Below are 22,618 nucleotides of genomic sequence, written 5' to 3' on the forward strand. Positions count from 1 at the left end.
CAAGTGCATTCAACTCGACGGGGACTATGTAGAAAAATAAATTAAAAAACCTCTGTTTTGTTTTTAATATTCAGGCCGCGAATTTTCAATCCACCCTCGTAATATGTTCAAAAGCGATAAACGAATGGCCTATAATAACAAACCTTCATTTGTAGTTGAATTTTAATAATTTTTATGTGGCAGTTGATTCTCGAGCCCCGACTCTAGTTTGTCACTATATAAAAACTACGGATGCGTGACATGCATAAAAAAAAGTTTCAGTTACCGCCATTTGACGGTTTGTTTGTCTTTTAGTTAGTTTGCAATTATAAAATTAGTTTATTTTGTTGAAGTTTATGATATACATACATACATACGTATAATCACGCTTATTTCCCGAAGGGGTAGGCAGAGACCACGGATTTCCACTTGCTACGATCCTGACATACCTCTTTCGCTTCCTTCACTTTCATGACATTCCTCATACACGCACGTCGGTTTAGGCTGCTCTTGACCTGGCCTTTCGTCAGGATTTCCCCGATTTGATCAGTGAAAGTCCGCCGAGGTCTACCCCTTCCAGCTCCCTCTTCTACTTCTCCCTTATACACTCTTTGTTAACCTTCTTTCACTCATTCTTTCCACGTGTCCAAACCATCTCAGCATACCTTTCTCCTTTCTTCTTTTTTTTCTTCTTTCTTTTCTTTTTTTATGATATATATGTAGATAAAGCAGAATATGTAACTGTACATAATTAGGCATTAAAATACTCTTGTGATCCTTTTATGAAACTCATTTCATTCGTTTCATAAACCCACACTCGTATTTTAATGCCTTTCATTATGTAGCAGTCACATAAACTACTGTTTCTACACTCAATGTAGTGTCTTCGTAAAAATTTTTGGAATGCTTTTTCCATAAATATGAGCTGCTTTCGAGGCACTGAGGGGCCATGGAATAAAAGGCATTGCAAACATCCACTTTTAGCAGATTTTCAATTTTTCACCAGCCTTATGCTCGAGGAAAGTTCGTACGGCGTGCATGGCGGCTTCACATCTACTTTTGGAGCCGAACCCCAGTTGGACGGGCTGAAGTTCTGGGGTAAGCTTCGAAAGGATGGAGCGGCATGCAATCTTGGCAGTAAGGCGTCGGAGCGTGGTGCCATCTGCAATAGGGCGAATGCCGCAGTCTTTTTTTTGTAAGAGCACAAAGGTTGGCTCCATACAGGACGTCCTTGATACAGTCCGGGACCTGACCGGCCAGCATGATAGTCACCAGGGCGTCAGGACCTTTAAAAGTATTTCTCCAGTTTCTCCACAACCGCTGCATAAGAGGGCTTTCAGGTGCTGAGGTGTCAGACCTCCAGACCTTCTGCAGAGCCATTGGGAAAATACATTACAGTACTAAAGACATCCTGTGTGGCAGCAATAAGGTTTAGGTCACTGGGTAGTGGGGGATCAGGTAGAGAACGGTTTGTAGCTGGAAGTGGATGTTTGCTGTGCAAGGCTGTGAGGGTGTCAGAGTTTGTTGGGGCTATTGTATCGGAAACTTTACGCTCTATTTTTTTAACTATTTGATTTGTTGGAGTTCCTAACATTATCGAAATTGGGCTGAAACCAAGTATCAATGCAGCAGTTTTCTTTGACTTATTTTTTAGTGATTTTGAATGTTATGGTTCATTTTTCTATTTTCGAGAACAACTCGTAAACGGTGGCCAATAGCAAAAAACGTTAAACATAAATCATCTACACAAAATTTTCTACAAAAAAGATTATGTACACTCTTCGCATGGATCAATACTTTAAAAGATATTCGAGAGGAGATTATTCAAACAATTAATAGGTCCTTTTTTGTTGTTGTTAAAACTAAATCAAAAAGTTAAATATAAATAATCATACATAAAATTTTCTACAAAAAAGGTTCTTTACACTTTTTCGCTAGGATCAATATTTAATGAGATATTAAACGGCGAAAGTGAATTAATCTACTCTTAATCTACTATTAACAAGGTGGATAAAATGCACGCTTTCGATTTTTATACAGAACTTTGAAAGCTATTATCGGAAGTTTAAATATTTAAGTAGTGTCCGACCGAAGTTTTGGCTTCGGCATAAAAATCGTGTTTCGGGTCAAAGGTTCGGTATCGGCGCAAAAACTGCGAAACCTTTCGGTCGCATCGACACTTATTGACCTTGTACTTTCGTATCTATTTTTTTAGTGTATTAAAGATTGTTCAATTTACTAAGCGGATGTATATATAAATCAATTAGTTGATCTAGAAACGTTTTATTTTCATAAACGTAATAAAACGGAATGCAACGATATAGAATGGATATTTAAAAAAAAATAAAAATTCATTTATTTAGGACTCATAATCACATACTATTAGATTACATTAAAATTACATAAAAACAAATTAAAAATATTAATATTAACATAAATTATACAACACACAAATTATTTTACAACATGCATGTCGCGCAGCAATGTCGAATGTAGGGACAATCGACTCTGTCAGCAATCATGGCTAGGACGGCGTTGGGGCTAGCTCGCACCCTACGTACAGTCAGCATCAATAGTAACGGACGAAACAAGGCGCCAAAAGTATGTGATATTCCTAATAACTTTTCCAAATATATATACATCTTTGATATTCAGCACGTTCAGAAGTATATCTCTTACAGTATTAATTGTTCTACATATAGAAACATCACTTTTTGTTTAGCTGTTACAGAATGGTTAGGTACTTTTGACACCTTGTTTGATCCGTTACTTTTGATGTTGACTGTACCATGGAGGCCCCGCGCGCGCGCATGTTCGCGGATAAACACGCCGTGCGCGCCTCCGCGAACATGCCCGACGCACTGCAGTATCGAGGTAGCCCCAGACCGTATCTACCCGATGTATCTCGTGCTGTGTACCCCCACCTGATTTCAAAATTAACTGTGTTCTAAATTCATACCCTGTAGCTATTGTTATTAACCTCGAAAGCAGTGTTTCGTCCTTTCCAAACTCAACAATATTCAGACGGTAAGACTTTCTGTTCACAAAGCGTGTCGTTTCTCGAGAAGCGAACAATACACAGCGACGCGGTACGAATCGTTCGAGGGAACAAACAGCCTCTCTTGCATGAATAAAATGCAGCGGCGCGTAGGCGGTTCAGGTTTCTAGCGAGGTCGTCATAACTGTCCGTCTCGGTGAAGCCTGCCAATAGGATTGATATACGGTGCCCCTAAGATACCAAGAACCATACGAATGTTCAAACGGCGTCAGCAACAGCATACCTACTTGATTATTTTTTTTCTGCGAAATCCTGATTACATTGAATGTAGGTATGTTTAGGCAACAACGCGACTACTGATGCGGTTAATTTAAGTCATGCTTATTGGTACGACTCATTCGACCCACTATCGATTTACGAAAGAAATTATGATAGCATTGGTGAAAGTTGAAATACTTGATACTTTTCGGACCAAAAGAACGCCTATGGGGACTCCGACTTAAACTGAGGGCAACGAACTTGGTTATTATTCGGTTAGCACCATCTTTGACACAACAAACTGACCATCCGAAAACCTTAATGCAATGAAATAAGGTCTACTAATGATCAGTTAAATGTGTTGCTATAAGTACCAATTGTTGATGGAGCCATAACACGAAAAATTGATTGATTGAGTACCTATTGTTTGCTTATTAAAAATGGGCCAAGTGCGTGTCGGACCACGCCACATTAATGAAGAGTTTACCTTCACGCTGTAAGAAAATATTATATTTAAAAAATAGTTAGTTTAAGAAAATTCGTATCTTTTAAGTATCTTTTAGGCACTTTTTTTTTGAAGGGTGGATCAACTTTTTTGTGTTTGGGAATGGTTCAATTTGTTTGAAGAAAGATTGTGTCAAGTTTTACTAACATGTTTAGTAGATGGCCTATTATGGAAATGTCTTTTTACTACCACAAAAATGCATGTTTGATAAATTAAAATACCTTAAAATCATGTTTTTTTTTTCATCTGTCCAGGGGAACATCGCTATGTTTATGGTTACGAGACATAAAGACGAGAGACCCCAAAAATTTGATGCACCCAAAAAAAAAAACTTCAAAACATATTTTTTACACACTAGACTAGTGGTAGACGTCTACCATAATAATATTATAAATGCGATGTAATTCTGCGTGTCTGTTACCTGTACATTATCTACATGATTCTTCACTTGTACCTATTGGTATATAGATTTAGATACTAGAGTCCCAAGAAAGGACATAAGTAGAGTGGTTTTTTTTATTGTTTTATACGTATTTACATTATAACTAAGGGCTCCTCAACACGATGGCCCAGCGTAGGCCTGCCTAAGGGACGCAGCTATGTGGTGGAATGAGATAGCAATATCACTTACTCCCTCTAACGCATAAATGCGTCCCTTGAACTGGCCTGCGGCTGGGCCATCGTGTAGAGGAGCCATAACACTGGTTCTAAAATGGTTTAAAAAATGTAAGTAGGTAAGTAAGTATCTGTATGATAATGTAATTAATATAGCGCACGGTAAATAAAATAGCTGATCTTGAGACTCGCGTATTTACAAATCGTCAGTTACGAGTATAAATGTAAATTTAAAATGAACAGCGCCAAAGAGTGATTAAATCGGTCGATGTCTGGTGCGCGTAGTGCGACGTTGCCATACTTACTCTTACAACATGGCCGCGCGCTAGTCGTACCCGTTTCCGTGTGAAACTCGATTCAACTGCGTTGACTGTGTTGCGTTGCGAGCTTGCAAGGTGGCACCGAGCAGAAGTGCGGGGAGCGGGGGCGAGGGTAGCGAGGCGCACGGCCGGCGGCAGCGGCGTGCGGTGCGACGAAGCGAGGCCAATCAGGCAGGATGTGAGGAAGGGGGAGAGGAGATACCGGCTTGTTGGGTGACGTCAGTCTGCTTTCTGAATAGCAACCTCGCATAGATATAAATCGTAGCTATCTTCAAGATACATACATAAATAGGTTTATTATTTTTACTGACGTTCATTACCGGGTCCGCTATTTATAATAAGTACGAATAAAGCGGCATGAAGTTTAGTTTACCTATTAATATTGATTTAATTTGATTTGAAACACATGCATACTTCTACACTTTGTATGTATCTAGTCTTATTTTTATTATAGGTGGGTAGATCTACTTGTAAAGGTCAATGACACGTAATTGAAAACAATATTTGTTATACTTGGAAAAATGATAGATATTTAATTTTATTATATTAAAAGTAATGAGTCATGCGTGTGCTTATTACCTACTTCTTAATGGTAGACGTTAATGCATTGGGGACCTCTTTGAACTAGGTGGGTATATTAAAGATAGTTTATTATTCAAGTAGGCATATTACAATGCGCCAATGAACGTCAAATAAAGCTACACCGGCTCTAACCCTACACCTCTGATCCGAGAAGATTGAAATCCCCTCTCAATTGGAGGAGGGTATCCCAATATGGACCGGCAAGAAACTCGGCGGGACACATCTTTTCAAAACATCTTATAATTAACATGCATTAAATAAGAAAAAAAATCGATTACTATAAAAATCATGCAATTACTTTTCTTTATAGAAATTTGATGATATATATATGTACAGTCAGCATCAATAGCAGCGGATGAAATAACGCGCCAAAAGTATCTGATTTTTCGGATAAATTTTCCAAATACAAATAAATCTTTAAAATTTATATATATATATTTTAGTCTTAATTGTTCTTCATATAGAACCATCACATTTTGTTAAGCTGTTACAGAATGGTAGATACTTTTGAAACCTTATTTGATCCGCTACTTTTGATGCTGACTGTACATCAAATCATACAAATACAGAAAACATGTCGAATTCTTACAAAAGGAAAAGAAAATACAAGTAATAAAGAAATGAGAATATACATTACATTATACAATTATTGATAAATGTGACTGATTGCTATGAAATACATAAAATATTTGATGTGCTTTCTTGCCTGAGCTGTGTTACCTAAAACTCTACACATAATACTATGATTTTAATTGCTACTTGTTTTGTGAGAGTCAGAATGGGTGTACCTAAATAAAATTAAATGAAAACCATACCATATTTTTGTACCTAATTTGTACTATTTAGTACCTCCTTTAAAAAAATTTTACCTCACGGTACTTAAAGTTATCACCAAAAAACAGTACACCCGCCATCCTGACAGGCAGAATGGCGGGTGTACTTTATTACGCTATGTTGCCGTGGTTATTGACAAATTCTATAAAAGCCAAATTTTTGTACCTTCATATTCAATTATAATAAGAGTCATTTTATGTGTGGTTTCCAAGTTTTACTCATTTTATATTTTGCTTGCTATTACAATTTTGCAGGCGTTATAATTTTTCAAGTTAACGATTTCATTTTTAAGAAAAAACGCTAAGGTACAATTATTTTTATTACGCCAGGATTTAGTACCAATGTTTAATCTGTTAAGTTCAAATAACTCAGTAAATCATGTCTTTTAAGACTAGGCTCCGATTCAAAGAAATCTTCCTAAGAAAAATCATTTTTATTAGGAGAAAATCATTAAATAATCTATAAATTATGTTTGGTGTGATAAAACCTCTTTGAACTAACATCTGAAACCTAATAGTTGTTTAAAAAAAATGTATTACTCGACCAAATTAAGAAGGCTCCGTTTCCATGCATATTATTAGCAATCAGTTATCTTCTTAACTCAGTCGGATACTCGGATAATATAATGAAAAAGCACGAGTATTATAATATACTGAAAAAGCACGCGTGTTTAATATCTAGGATTATGAGCCAAAAATCGGTGGAATAAAAACGTCGTTTTGATCAAGTGTGTTGAAAACATTTTTTTTCCCGCAGCTATGGCCGAGTCCAGAATGTCAAGTTGCTGGGTCGAACGGAGAACGCAAGCGCGCTGGCGGGCGCGAGCGCGATTAGTGGGTGCGGTATTTGTGCCACAGTGGCCTTTATGGATATTAAGTCCGCATCGAAGGCCCACAACGCGGAGCACGTGCTCGACGACCGCACCCTTACCACCGAGTACTACGAGCCGGCCGCGATACCGACGGCGGCCGGAGCGCCCTCGGCCGGCTCGTCACCCGCCGGCTCAGGATACTCAGGTTCTTCGTCCTCCGTGAATTCAGCGCCTAACCCACCCTCCACATCGCGGTACCATCTTTCGTAAGTGCAATCGTTGTTATTATTATTATACCTTTTAGGCTGCCTGTCCACTGAGGCGCACTCCGCTATTGGTTGATTCCCCACATCTCATCTCCGTCTCACTGTACAGGCAGCCTTATAGGCTGATTTAAGGGTCCAACCACATCAGATGTGTTATGCTGCACGTCATTGGCTTCATGCACATAGATGCTCCTGCTGACGCCAGTTGTAATGTATAAAATTATATGACATATCTCTGCACGCACTGGGGTGGTTCGGCCTTTAGACGATGCCAGCCACGCTGGAATGCCAGCACACTATAACAGTATATCCAACATTTAAACATACTTATTAGCATTGTCTAAACCAGCGATATTGGTCTCCCTGTTGATGCCGTACTTTGCATACAACGTTCCTATAGATGTGTTGCTGTTATTACCATCCAATAGGACGTACGCAGCGCACGGCGTCAACTGTAGGTTGAGATCCAAAGCCCAGTTTTATAAAGCTCCGTGATTTCGTATTTCTGTAAATATTTGGAATGACATATCTGATCAACGGATCTTTGTAAAACCGAACATGAGCGTCATTTGCACGTATGTATTAAGGTAAAAAGGTCATCTGTTTTATCTGTATCAAAAGCGAAACATTTTATTTTGTGGTTTTATTGGACTATGTTATTTTAGTGACACCTCGTTACATGGCAACAGGCTACATCATTGTATTTTTCGACTTTAAATCATAGATACATTAACAGACATTGTTATCACGGTTGCAAAATAACTTAAGATAAAGAAAACACGCAACAAAACATATACATACATATCCAGTGTGGAAAGATAAGTCGGGCCCTGGAGGGAAACTAGCTTAAATCCTTAAGCTGGCTCATTTTACTTAAAGGAGACATTCCTTTATTTTTAAAAAGAAACAAAACTGCATTCAAAGATTTTCTTAAACTCGCTAGCCTCGCCCGGGACTCGAACCAACTAAAATTAAAAAAAAAAAAAAAAAAAAAAACAAACACTCGTTATTTTATTATACTAATCGATAGTAGTATTATTTAGGATAACACTTCTCTAACAAATATTTGGTTACTGTTCACTTTCAACTAGTAAAAGACACGATCTCTTATCCATTCCGTGTTCGTGAGACGAACAGGTCAGGTTTTCGTTTAATGTTTGGTGTGGAATCAAAAGTAATATGGTTGTTTTGGTGCACATTTACGAAGTACATCTGAATGCAGCAAAATACATTGAAATATTGGAGCTTCTACAAAATCAATTAAACCTTCTACCGGAAGAGGAACGAAATAATATCATTTTTCAACAATGGTGCACCTGCCCACAACAGCAGAATTGCCAAGGCTTACGTCAATGAAAATTTCAATGCCTGGATAGGTATAAACGGGACGATTAGATGGCCTGCAAGAAGTCCAGACCTGACGCCCATGGAATTCTTTTTATGGGGTCATGTAAAAAATGTTATTTATGAAATTTGCTATGAAACCGTTCAAGAGCTAAGGGTTGCGGTAGAAAATGTTATTAGGGGCATACACCACAACACTTTGCTGAAGGCTACAAGAAATGAATTTCAACGGCGACTAATTTTGTGTAGCCGGAACGAGTGGGCTCATTTCGAACAATTATCAGTTAATTAATTTAAGTGTAACTAATTGATAGTAAAATAAAGTTAATGTTAGATTTAACGATCATTTTTATTTTTAAGACCAAATGTTTGTTAGAGAAATTTTATTCTGAATAATAATACTATCGATTAGTATAATATAGGGAGTGTTGGTTCGAGTCCCGGGCGAGGCAAGCGAGTTTTAGAAAATCTTTGAATGCATAGAGCAGGGATCGGAAACCGGTATTTTTTGTATGGGAACGAAAACGGTATTTTTTCGTTCTTTGTTAATTATTCCCTTTCTAATTGGGCAATCTAATAATACGAAGTCGTTATCTAAAAACACAACCGAGTCCTATATTTAGAGTATAAAATAAACCGAAATATATGTTTATTTCACAGTTTTTCCAAAAAACCGGTTCCGATCCCTGGCATAGAGTAAAGATATTATCAGAGGTAATTTGACTTATGACAAACTGTGACACTGGAATGGCGGATGGTTTTAAAGTGTGCGTGTAGACGAGAGTAAACCATGTAAAACATATTCTCCCTGATGTAAAAATTATTTTTAAAATAAAAAAAATGCACTGCTTTATGTTTGACAATAAATGCGTAATGTTGCATAATTACTTTGTGCAAACATTATTTAAAATAATAATATTTAGCATCGGGATGATATCAGTTCGTTTTTTTTTAATTTATACATATAACTTGAAACATTTCTTTAAACCATAAGTTTTAAACAAAAAAAATATGTTGCAGATCGGAAAATATCTTATACCTTTAAACGAGCAATTCTTGTATATATATATGTATATATATTATATAACATGTGATGGTGACTAACTTTTTTTTTTATATGTTCAAGTTTATATAAAAAATAATAATTCTTATTGTTTTAGACAAGTTTAATTTAGTAAATAACCGGCCAAGAGCATGTCGGGCCACGCTCAGTGTAGGGTTCCGTAGTTACTCTTCCGTCACAATAAGCTAAACTGGAGCTTAAAGTATAGTAAATTGTTAACCAAGGGATGAAATGGTACCTTTCACCCGAGTTAAACAAATAGGCATTGCATAATCAGTACCTAATTAAAGTAAGTCTTTTTACTATGAAGGGAAAACTTTTTGCGATAACTCAAAAACAGCTACACTGATCATGTCCGCTATACTTTTCATTTAATGTCTTTCTTAAGCTCTACTTCCACGTTTTTTTTCCTATTTTTTGGACCTATGGTTCAAAAGTTAGAGGGGGGGGGGGGGGTCACTTTTTTCTTTCGGAGCGATTATCTCCGAATATATTCACTTTATCAAAAAATGTGTCTTAAAACCCCTATTAGTTTTGAAAGACCTTTCCAACGATACCCCACACTCTAGGGTTGAAGCGAAAAAAAAAAATTACCCCCACTTTACGTGAAGGGGAGGTACCCTAAAAAAAAAAAAATTTTTAGATTTTATTGTACGACTTTGTCGGGTTTATTAATTTATATATCCATGCCAAATTTCAGCTTTCTAGCACTAACGACCACGGAGCAAAGCCTCGGACAGACAGACAGACAGACAGACGGACATGGCGAAACTATAAGGGTTCCGTTTTATGCCATTTGGCTACGGAACCCTAAAAAATGACCTATGTAATAAGAGAAATTGATAATAGATGGCGTTACTCTGTGACAAGTGCTGTAAGGTTAAAATCGATTGTAAATAATAATAATTGTCAGTTCACATTTTATTTTTTAAGTTTTTGTAGATTATCACCTATACACCACCATATTACAATAAATAGTTATAACCGAACAAAGCTCGGTCGCCCAGGTACTGATAAATTATGATCGAAAAAGTATAAATATCGATTATTTATAAATTTATAAAAGTATAAATAATCCTGAAATATTTATTAATCTTGACGACCGGTTTGGCCTAGTGGGTAGTGACCCTGCCTACGAAGCTGATGGTCCCGGGTTCAAATCCTGGTAAGGGCATTTATTCGTGTGATGAGCATGGATATTTGTTCCTGAGTCATGGGTGTTTTCTATGTATTTAAGTATTTATAACTATTTATATATTATATATATCGTTGTCTAAGTACCCTCAACACAAGCCTTATTGAGCTTACTGTGGGACTTAGTCAATTTGTGTAATAATGTCCTATAATATTAATATTATCCTATAATATAATATATCTACGGACTCAAATTACATGCACCGCGTGCAAACACTTATAAAATCATAATAACATGAGATGAAATCAATTGTTAAAAGGCATTAGAGATATCTGATTTTGGACAAAAATATAATATACATAACAAAGGTTTACTATCAAATATTAGTCACAAAAGTATCTTTAATCTCATTATTTTCGGAAAATATTACCATACGGACTTATTTTGAACTTCGCAATCAATAATTTATCCATTTATCTAAATAATCTTTTATTAGTACATAACGGGTGATCACAGATCACCCGAGGCAGAGGCAGGCAAAAAACGAGATGGCGAGACGACCTGGACTCATTTTGTGGCGACTGGCGTGAGCATGCACAAAGCTGTGACGCCCGTGACGAGTGGCGGAAGACAAGGGAGGCCTTTGCCCAGCAGTGGGACACAATGTAGGCTAATAAAATAAAATAAAGTACATAACGATTTAATAAGAAGGGCATGAATTACCCTACTTTCGGGAAATTACCCTATTCAACATACTGGTCATACTCCTGTTCCGCAGAAATTGAAATTGGAATATCGTGATTTTACGTACGATAACATGATAATTGATGAACTTACTTATGAAAAGTTATCCCATCTCTTTTTTCGTCCGATCTGTATAATTCTTACAACACTTGACCACGCATGTCGGCATATTTTATATTTTTCTTCCACCAATTTACTCAAATGACATGTAACGACATGTCATTTGAGTAAATTGGTGGAAGACTGACGGCAAATTGGTGGATGAGGGCATAGAGATAACTGTCAATGTCTGTGTGTCACGCGTAAATACTAGGAAATTGGTGGATGATGGAATCCTAGTTGTGTTTTACCGATACTCCGTCCGCAGAATTATTAGTCCAAATTTGAATGCAGTTTTGTTTCTTTTTAAAAATAAAGGAATGTCTCCTTTAAGTAAAATGAGCGAGTTTAAGGATTTAAGCTAGTTTCCCTCCAGGGACCGACTTATCTTTCCACACTGTATATATATATATATATATATATATATATATAACATGTAGGCATTTATTCCAGTATTTATTAACACTGGAATAAATGCCTACATGTTCAAATAAAATATTGTGTTGTTGAGCTCTATTATTTTATTTTCATAATTACGTATAAATAATCACATTTTCTTTTCAAATCTTCGATGGTTGAATTACTGCGAGTTAAAATTATGTTTAGACACACTAATTATAAGGCAAAAAGTAATTAAAAGAAATTAATATCATCGGGTGTGCGGTGTGCAACAACTGGGCATATCGGCCTTAAACATTTCACTCGAGTGTCATTTTATTTTTGGTTAGTTTAATAATCTTTGAGTTCTGTTAAGAGTATTTTTGCAACCGAGAGAACTAGGCTTTCACGTGTCTAGTCCATCTTAATTTTCTACGAAGTACTGTTAAAAAAGAAACTATCATCGTTTTCCTCAGGCGAAATCCGAACCGAACCACCGGACCGAACCGGGTGAACCGGGGTCACTAACCTTCCAAAAAAAAAGACATGATAGTAAAAGCCATACACACAAGATGCGTATGCAGCACAGCTCCGATTCCCTGTGATTTTCCGATTGGACACCATGAGGGCTCAGGACTGCTTCGTCAACAATCCTATTATGTCACCTTTTTAAACCGGCCACAATGCCATATGCCATATCGTCAAAATACAATTCCTAAATCGTCACCTTTCAAACTCGTCATCATTACTGTTTTGACTACAGTCCCGGATCATCTTCATTCCTATTTAGACTAGTGACAGCTCATCAACATTATTGTACCATTCATTACTGCATGGCTTTTATAAATGACTAAATAAGACAACATCGACACTTTTCATTTATTTTGCGTTACTTTTTTCAACTGATAAGTTTTGTTGGCCTGTATTTTTGACTTCCATAAATGCCGGCACTGTGGACTATATGGAAATGTGGACAAGATTGGAAAGTGACGCTATAGGAATGTTTACTAATCAGAATAGTGAAGCGGTCCTGAGCCACGAGTTGTGCGAATGTATATCTGTTGTGAAGGTCTTCATTCAAAAACATGGAAAACATTATTTAAATAAATTATTACATAGAAGATTTAAGTAATTTAATTACATACGTGCAGATGACCTAAATTCTTCTTAGTGGCCTGCCTTTTGACGGTGTCGGCCACCTGTTTTTCGTGTTCCTGAACCCTGACATCATAGTATACACAATGGGCCTCACTCAAGACGCTTATATTGCAATGTTGTGGTAATTTGAGCTTAAACAGTGGCATGTTCTTTATGTCCTCGCACAATCGGTGCCGCCGCCGTTTAGACAGTGAGCGCAACGTCGGAGCTCAAGGATTTGCAAGGATTGCAGTGATTACCTTGGATTGCAGTGCGTGAATTTCCAAATAAAAGTGACTCAGTGAAGTGATAATAAAAATGTGACAGTGTGTGCGTCTACGTTATCGGATTTGTGGATTGCAGTGAAACATGGATTATTTCATTGTCACTGTCCCTGGCGGCGGCCCCAAATGGTTTTATTATGCACCTTGTTATTAACTGTGTGTCATTATGATATAAGATCTGGGCTTCTTAATATTTCTCATATGTTTTTTTAATATAGGTACTAAGTTTGCCAAGCGGATTTTAGTGACGTGCTCAATACACCTTCTCAGCCGGCTTTAGCCACTGTCTCAATCGCGAATTGTTAATATTGCAATTTACATTGTAATGTAATGTAAATATCTAATTTAAATAAATTATTTCTTAAAAAGTACTCTATGTATCCGTTTTCGGACGAGGATATCGACATTTTACATTACTATATCTTTTCTTTAACTGAGGCGGGGTTGTTGGTAAGCAGTTAACGCTATGGTCAACTACAGACTAGTTGAAGGCTTTTTATTATAGGGACATTCTTACACAAATTGACTAAGTCCCACGGTAAGCCAAGAAGGCTTATGCTGTGGGTGGCTTGGCTGTATGAAGCTGAATTGTAGTTTATAAAATAAGTAGAAATGTTATATTAAAACTAGTTTTAGCCCCAAAAGTACCTTGTAGAATATTACCGCGCAACTTCTTTATCAGCCGCCTGAGATAAGGGTGGGCCATTCACTGTGATTTTAACAAATGGGGTTTTTATGTTTTTCAATTTGAATAAAATAAATTGAGAACTGTCCTTATGGTGTCAGGAAAAGGGCTACTTTTTGAAATATTTTATTTTTATATCTTGATAATTTATAGGCTTTTATAATTAATTATTAACTTCGGGTCATGGCAATTGAAGTAAAGGTGAATCAATAAAAGTCATGTTTAACTTTTTAACCTATTTAAAAAAAAGGAGGTGGTTATCCATTCGCCCCTTTTTTTGGATGTTTGCTACCTTAGAACTCTGTCATGTTTGATTCAATTCAATTCAAATATACTTTATTCATGTAGGCCTAGCAACAAGCACTTATGAATAGTAAGATAGTATTACATATAATTATCTTAATCTAATTATCAGAGCAATTTATTGATGTTGTAAATGTTATTCCATATATAATACTAATGAATATAATTCATAGATCAAATTTAATACTAAAACTTTCACAAAATATAGCCATACAAAAAAAAATGTATAAAAAATACTAGTCTAGATTGTTTCTAGAATAAATTCTAAATGTCAAACAAATATAATAAAAACAACAAAGGAAATACATGCATTGGAATATCCATTTCATCATCATTATTCAAATACATATAATAAATAATTAATCATTTCGAATCACAATTAATCCCACGTTGTTTTATCATTCATGTAGTCTTGTGTGGTATAATAAGCTTTAGAAATAAGTTTACGCTTTACATGATTCTTAAATTTATTAATTGATAACTCAGTAATATGGTTTGGAAGTTTATTATAAAATCTCACACAAAATTACCCATGAATGATTTTTTAATTTTATGGAGCCGAGTGAAGGGCACGGCGAGCTTATGTTTATTTCTAGTATTAATATTATGAATGTCACAATTTTTCTTAAAATCGGCAATATTTTTATGCACATACAGAATATTCTCATAAATGTATTGACAGTGCACTGTCATGATGTCAATTTCCTTAAATTTATCTCTCAGTGAGTCTCTATGGTTCATTTTATATATTGCTCGAATAGCCCTCTTCTGCAGAACAAAAATGGTATTTATCTCTGAAGCACCACCCCACAGATGGTGAACCGATTTGGATAGTTATTTTTGTGTTTATAATGATATATAGTTCCAAGTTAGTTTCCTTTTTAACCAACTTCAATTTAATAGAAGGAGCCTCCTCCTTATGTATTCGGTTGTGGCTATTTTTTGACAAATCCAGTTCTGATGAGGGATCCACGAGGGATTGAGGGAACTCCTTAAATTATAAAGGCATATATAGGGATTATTTTATTTTCATCAACAAATCAAACATTTGCTTTAAAAGTGTAATTTGGTAAAGTGGATCTGCTGATAAAGACCAGAATGGAACTCTCCAAAATCTATCATGATTTGACGAGTTCCTTAAATACCTCATGGAACTTATCATCAGAACTGGACTTTGTTGTTGTTGTTGACGAAAATGTAAAATTCGCTATTAAAAATATGCTATATAATATTTTTGGAATTTCCTCAATTCGGCAGGATGGAATCAACTTGAAACTATGTATATCCTTTTGAAGACGATAATAATTATCCAAATCAGGCCAAGTAAAATCTAACCTACTTTAAGATCTCACGTTTTTTTTAAATAACACCAATTGTTATAGATATCCAATAAAGCAAATAAATAGAGTTTAATACTTATTCATAATGTTATTTTTTCCTATAAATACATATTTGAATTTTTGGATAGAAGTTGGCACTCATTTAGATCTCCATTCTTTTTGCGGCGAAACCCACAGCCAAGCATAATTTTTGTATGGAACTTGGCTCTCCTTTTTTTACATTTATGTTTTTGGTGGGATATCATTACTTTTTGTAAAGAAAACTAGGCAGGTATTGAGATTTAAAGCGAACGGGTTGTATAAAGTATTTATTTATTTATTGAATCTCATGTATGTACTTCACTTTTATACTGTTACTGGTTTAAGCACGAAGAACGTTTGTGGTTATAGTATGACAATCATTTAATTCATCGTTGAGAAAGAAGCAGGATGATCATAAATGTAATAAAACAATAAATAACTAAATCGGTATTCGTATGTAGATTTACTTCTGTTCTGTGTATAATTATGTGGTGCCGCGCGCCGCTGACGACACACCGGCCGGTTGTTTAGCGCGTCTTACAAGTTTTTTTAGTATGGGGACACCACTTATTTTTTGACTTAACTTTATTTTTATATTTCTGTTATATAGCAAATATAATAATACATATATTGCGATAGTTTCAAATATCTGCTCGTAACGGTTCCAACGCTACAATAAAAAAAAAAAAAAACTGTATGGGAACCCCCCCCCTATTTTTTAACTTTTTTTTATTTGTTCCTACTCTTACACACAATTACCGAGCTGGATTCCAAACCTTTGCTTGAACTTAGCTTGACGCGCTGCCGCGACACAGCGCTACAGCGATATTCCATTATACACGATACGAGTAGTAAAAAGAAATAGAAATCCTGTTAGTTACGGCAAATAATGACCAAAGTTGACCTAAATCATATCAAAATTATTAGTCAGTAGTGCGTGTTATTTTCCGTTTAGCAGAAGAAGGCTAACACGATAATACGATCACAAGGACTGCAGTGACATTCTAACTAGACGAGCCTAAGGCGACTGATCGAAATCCTGGTAATAATTACTGGAAACAAAAATAATTTTCGCCTCAAGTTTCATATGGTAGGATGTGAAAAAAGTTAAATTTTCAGGAGAGCCAGAACCAAATTGGCACAATGCCATTATTTCACGAACTATGTGGACTAGATATGCCAGACTTTTTTTATTGAGAAAGACCTTTTTACCTTTTATTTTTGGATAGTAAAACCATTGTAGTACCGTTGATACTATTTCAAAAGGCGCTATTTATGCAAAAAAAAAATTTAGATCCGATTTTTTTATTTCTCTCAATTGAACAGCAAAAGAGAGGCCTAAAGTCGTATTTTGACTTAATTACACTTAACATGTTGATTATTTTAGGCATAAGGTTTTAAGTTCAGATCCGAAACGTAGTACTGTTACTAAAACTATACTTAGGCAAAACGTCATATCTAATAAAAACCTCACAGTGTGTCAACATTATAGATGAATAAAGTCTCAAGTTTGTCAACCACAAAATTGAAGCAATTGAGTGGCACAAGTATGGAAAACGACGATTGTGAAAACAATGCTTTATGCTTCACGAAAGCAAATCATGTGATCCGACCTTATGCACTTTCTGTATCTCGTAAACTGAAAATGATAGAAATACGTAAGAAAGATAATTCACTATTTATTACCGTTATGTGAAAATATAATTTTTGTTGGGTATTCATATCCGACGTTATGGAATTTGTGTCGAGAATTACCATTATTTCAGTAAGGAGGTATCCAGATAGCTGGTTTTAAAAACTGTTACTACTGTTACAGACTAAGCAAATTCCGCATTTATTTTATGAAGTTATTGCGTGAGGTGATGTACCTATTACATAATATAATATAATTCATGTGCTATAGTATTTGCATTGATTAAATATTGTAAATACTACTTTTAAGTGTCAAAATGGTATGAAATCATTCATAATTTTCATACTAAAATTGTTTCTGCTATAGGTCCGTCCATGACCATATTTAACGGATCCGTAATATCCGAAATATCCGGATCCTATAAGTTGCTGGATCCGGATCTTATATTTGACGGATATCCGGATATCCGGATCTCAAACCCTAACTGGGGCCTTACGAAGACGTAGATAATACTCTTCGAAAATTTCAGACTTTTATTTATCCTTGACATGGGTTTTTTGGGGGTCAAACTTGAGCATTTTACGAAAGTGGCAATTTTCACACCTACTTTTTTAATAGAGAATATTCTTCAAAGACAACGATAGTTATTTTCTAGTATTAGAGGGCCAAGGACTTTATTTTTCAAAAAAATAACCCTTGATACTGATAACAGGGATGACAACATCAGACGGACACCATTTTGCTTTTTTATTAGTCTAGTTGGTTATGTTGTACAAAACAAAATGCACATTTATTGCCCTATTAAACGACACATTATTCATTCATATGCCTATTCTAAATAAAAAGTTAAGGCTAGGTTCACACTGCATCAAAATTTCCCGTATACCGTATACGGGATTTTATCGAATAGCGCACAGTGTGTGATTTTGGCTTAGTTCCGGACATCATTAATTTATTTTATATTATGACGTGTTTGGTTGTAAGTAAACCTAGAAAGAAACTCCCGTTGCAATATTTTACTTAGTTTCGTAATTATATTTTTTTTTCTGAGAGGTCAAAGACCTTCATAAAAAATGTTTCGATCGAAATCTCCTAAAAAAATCCAACTACCGTTTAAAATTAAATACATAATGTTTGTCAGTTTAAAACACATTAGTTGTGACAGTTTCAGGACTCTGATGGCAAAGGATAACGGTATATTAATAAATTTTAAAATAATAAAAAAGTGTTAATTACTACAAACGGGTCGCATTTTTTTTTACTCGTAAAATTAACTTAATAAATGTACCTTTCAACTTTGAAAATTCTGTTAAATTATCTTGCAGGAACTCGGAGATATTGCGTTTCTAAGTTTTTTTTTCCGATTTCTATGGAAATAGGGTTGTCACAAAATTTATGTAAAATTGATTCCATTAGTGGTTGATTTGTACTGAAAGTTTAAATTAATTGTTTATTTATCGGGATCTATGTTATGATTTCATCTGTTCTTGTTAAAGTTATGTTATCCGTTTCACTGTTCAGTGCATGATAATGAATATTATCAGACGTTACTTTCAGTAGGCGAAGTACTTTCTTTGGTATAGGCAAACGTTTTTGTTCTTTATTTCGTAAACTGATGGAAGACAAGTAGGGGTCGGACGATTCTAAGCCTCTGTGGAACAAGTCTAAAATAGTCGTCGTACGATTTAATTTTCTAGTATGGTGCTCCCGATCATAACGCCAGTATTTATTTCTTGAGCAGACAGCTTGCTCAGACAACATACCTATCGGCAGCGTACTAGCCTCTATAATGCTTCGACCATGTATCAATATCTTATGTAACGATACTGACATGTAAAACCACTTATATTTTTTTACGTATTTCTTTGCAAGTGAGTCACAAAATTCTTCAAATTTTTCTGTATCAATATGTAACCCACTCGATAGAGCTACCAATATTGTATGTAAGTCTTCTACTAGCCACATCTCTAGACCTAAGATTTCAGCAAACGTTTTTCGATGTTCGTCCGATAATGCTGTGCGTGCGGTATTCCCATCATTTGTCGTCCCTGCATTCGGGCGAACCACATCAACTAAAAGTGACATTTTTGCTCTAATTTCCGCCTGTATTGACTTTTTTCGTTCTTCGACTATCTTTCCTTCCGGGGTGTTTTTGTTTACTCGCCACTTCATAACCGCTGGTGGCAGGACGGGTCAGTGCCTGTTGAGGCAAAGCAGTGCCCAGGGACCGGACCCGCTTACCCTAACCCGTTAAAAACCCGGGTTATTGTAAAGCTGTGTTCCAAAAACCGCTTCATTTCGGTAAGCTTTTGATTGGCTTACCGGTTAAGAAACTAATCCTTTTATTTGAATTAATTCAGGTTAGCGCTTACCGATATTAAAAACCCGGGAAAGGGTTACCGCTTCAAGCGCTGATTAAATACGAACAAGCTGTTTTAACTTTTACGTGAACTGCATATGGTCTATTAACGTAGCGCCCGACGCGAAACACGGCGGTTCCATTCCCTACGTGCACGTGCGTGTGCGCGGCGCGGCGCGGCGGCAGTCGGTATTTGTCAAAGGCTTTGTAATTTGCCGACCTAATATTGCTAATTCAAACAAAAGTGTACGTTAAGTCAAGTAGCGCACAACGTAGATTTCAAAACACATGCTAAAGTTTAAGGCAAATTACCTAATATGGTAAGGCGTTGCATTGATTTTGGTATATTTTTGTTTAGTACCTATTACTCCTATTATAGTCACTTTCTTTATCGTTAGCTGTCTGTGCACATCTCCTGTATCAGTGGAACTCATCAATAGCTTCTAATAATTTTATCGAGTTCGGGCTCATTTTAAAGGTCTTGACGAGTTCTTTACGATACACATGGGGGAGAGGGTCTGATGGTGGAATCGGAAGGTGTAGATGGAACTCATCGATAACTACTAGTAATGCCATCGAGTTAGGGCTCATTTTAAAGGTCTTGACGAGTTCTTTACGATACACATGGTGGCGAGGGTCTGATGGTGGAATCGGAAGGTGTCGATGGAACTCATCGATAACTACTAATAATGCTATCGAGTTAGGGCTCATTTTAAAGGTCTTGACGAGTTCTTTACGATACACATGGGGGAGAGGGTCTGATGGTGGAATCGGAAGGTGTAGATGGAACTCATCGATAAGTACTAGTAATGCCATCGAGTTCGGGCTCATTTTAAAGGTCTTGACGAGTTCTTTACGATACACATGGTGGCGAGGGTCTGATGGTGGAATCGGAAGGTGTCGATGGAACTCATCGATAACTACTAATAATGCTATCGAGTTAGGGCTCATTTTAAAGGTCTTGACGAGTTCTTTACGATACACATGGTGGCGAGGGTCTGATGGTGGAATCGGAAGGTGTTGATGGAACTCATCGATAACTACTAGTAATGCTATCGAATTTGGGCTCATTTTAAATATCATGACGAGTTCTTTACGATACACATGGTGGCGAGGGTCTGATGGTGGAATCGGAAGGTGTCAGTGGAACTCATCGATAACTACTAGTAATGCTATCGAGTTTGTCCTCATTTTAAAGGTCTTGACGAGTTCTTTACGATACACATGGTGGCGAGGGTCTGATGGTGGAATCGGAAGGTGTTGATGGAACTCATCAATAACTACTAGTAATGCTATCGAGTTTGGGCTCATTTTAAATATCTTGACGAGTTCTTTACGATACACATGGTGGCGAGGGTCTGATGGTGGAATCGGAAGGTGTTGATGGAACTCATCGATAACTACAAGTAATACTATCGAGTTTGGGCTCATTTTAAAGGTCTTCACGAGTTCTTTACGATACACATGGTGGCGAGGGTCTGATGATGGAATCGGAAGGTGTTGATGGAACTCATCGATAACTACTAGTAATGCTATTGAGTTTGGGCTCATTTAAAATGTCTTGAAGAGTTCTTTACGATACACATGGTGACGAAGGTCTGATAGTGAAATCGGAAGTTGTCAATGGAACTCATCGATGACTTCCCATAATGCTATCGAGTTTAAACTCATTTTAAATGTCATGACGAGTTTTTTACGATACACATGGTTGAGGTTCATCATTTTTGAAAACCACATTCCCTAAAACCTATAAAACGACATCCATGACGACTTTTATGACAAATTGCATGGTCGCCATCTTGGATTCCAAAATAGTCATGATTTTCGAAATCCGCACCCCGTAAAACCTATACAACGACATCCATGACTATTTTTCTGACATATTTCATGGTCGGCATCATGAATTCCAAAATGATCATCTTTTTCGAAATCCGCACTCTCTAAAACCTATAAAACGACATCCATGGTGACTTTTATTAAATAGTACGTGGCCGTCATCTTGGAATTCCAAAATAGTCATCATTTTCAAAACCCGCACTCCCTAAAACCTATAAAAAGATATCCATGACGACTATTATGACAAATTGCATGATCGCCATCTTGGAATCCAAAATAGTCATGATTTTCGAAATCCGCACTCCGTAAAACCTATACAATGACATCCATGACTATTTTTCTGACATATTTCATGGTCGGCATCATGAATTCCAAAATAGTCATGACTTTCGAAATCCGCACTCCCTAAAACCTATAAAACGACATCCATGACGACTTTTATGACAAATTGCATGGTCGCCATCTTGGATTCCAAAATAGTCATGATTTTCGAAATCCGCACTCTCTAAAACCTATAAAACGACATCCATGATGACTTTTATTAAATAGTACGTGGCCGTCATCTTGGAATTCCAAAATAGTCATCATTTTCAAAACCCGCACTCCCTAAAACCTATAAAACGATATCCATGACGACTATTATGACAATAAACAAGGCCGCCATCTCGGATTCCAAAATAGTCATGATTTTCGAAATCCGTACTCCCTAAAACCTAAAAAAGGACTTCCATAATGACTTTTAAGACAAAATGTGTGGCCGCCACCTTTGATTTCAAAATGGTCGTCATTGTCGAAATCCGCACTCCCTAAAACCTATTAAACGATATCTATGACGACTTTTATGACAAATTGCATGGCCTCCACCTTGGATTCGAAAATAGTCATCATTTTCGAAATCTGCACTCCCTAAAACCTATATAATGACATCCATGACGATTTTTATGACATTGTACATGGTCACCATCTTGGACTCCAAAATGGTAATCTTTTTCGAAATCTGCACTTCCTAAAACGTATAAAACGACATCCATGACAACTTTTATGACAAATTGCATGGCCGCCATCTTGGATTCCAAAATACTCATGATT

At 36.3% G+C, this 22,618-nt stretch overlaps 1 protein-coding gene across 1 annotated transcript in view; it reads left to right on the forward strand.

The window, feature by feature from the left end:
* LOC133526103 (protein split ends) overlaps positions 1 to 22,618 on the forward strand; it is a 219,622-nt gene that overhangs the window by 29,884 nt on the left and 167,120 nt on the right. Inside the window, 1 exon segment of the mRNA XM_061862566.1 lies at positions 6,848 to 7,168. Within this exon segment, the coding sequence (XP_061718550.1) occupies positions 6,848 to 7,168 (321 nt within the window).

This window comes from Cydia pomonella, chromosome 16 (genome assembly GCF_033807575.1).
Source record: "Cydia pomonella isolate Wapato2018A chromosome 16, ilCydPomo1, whole genome shotgun sequence".
Lineage (NCBI taxonomy): Eukaryota > Metazoa > Arthropoda > Insecta > Lepidoptera > Tortricidae > Cydia > Cydia pomonella.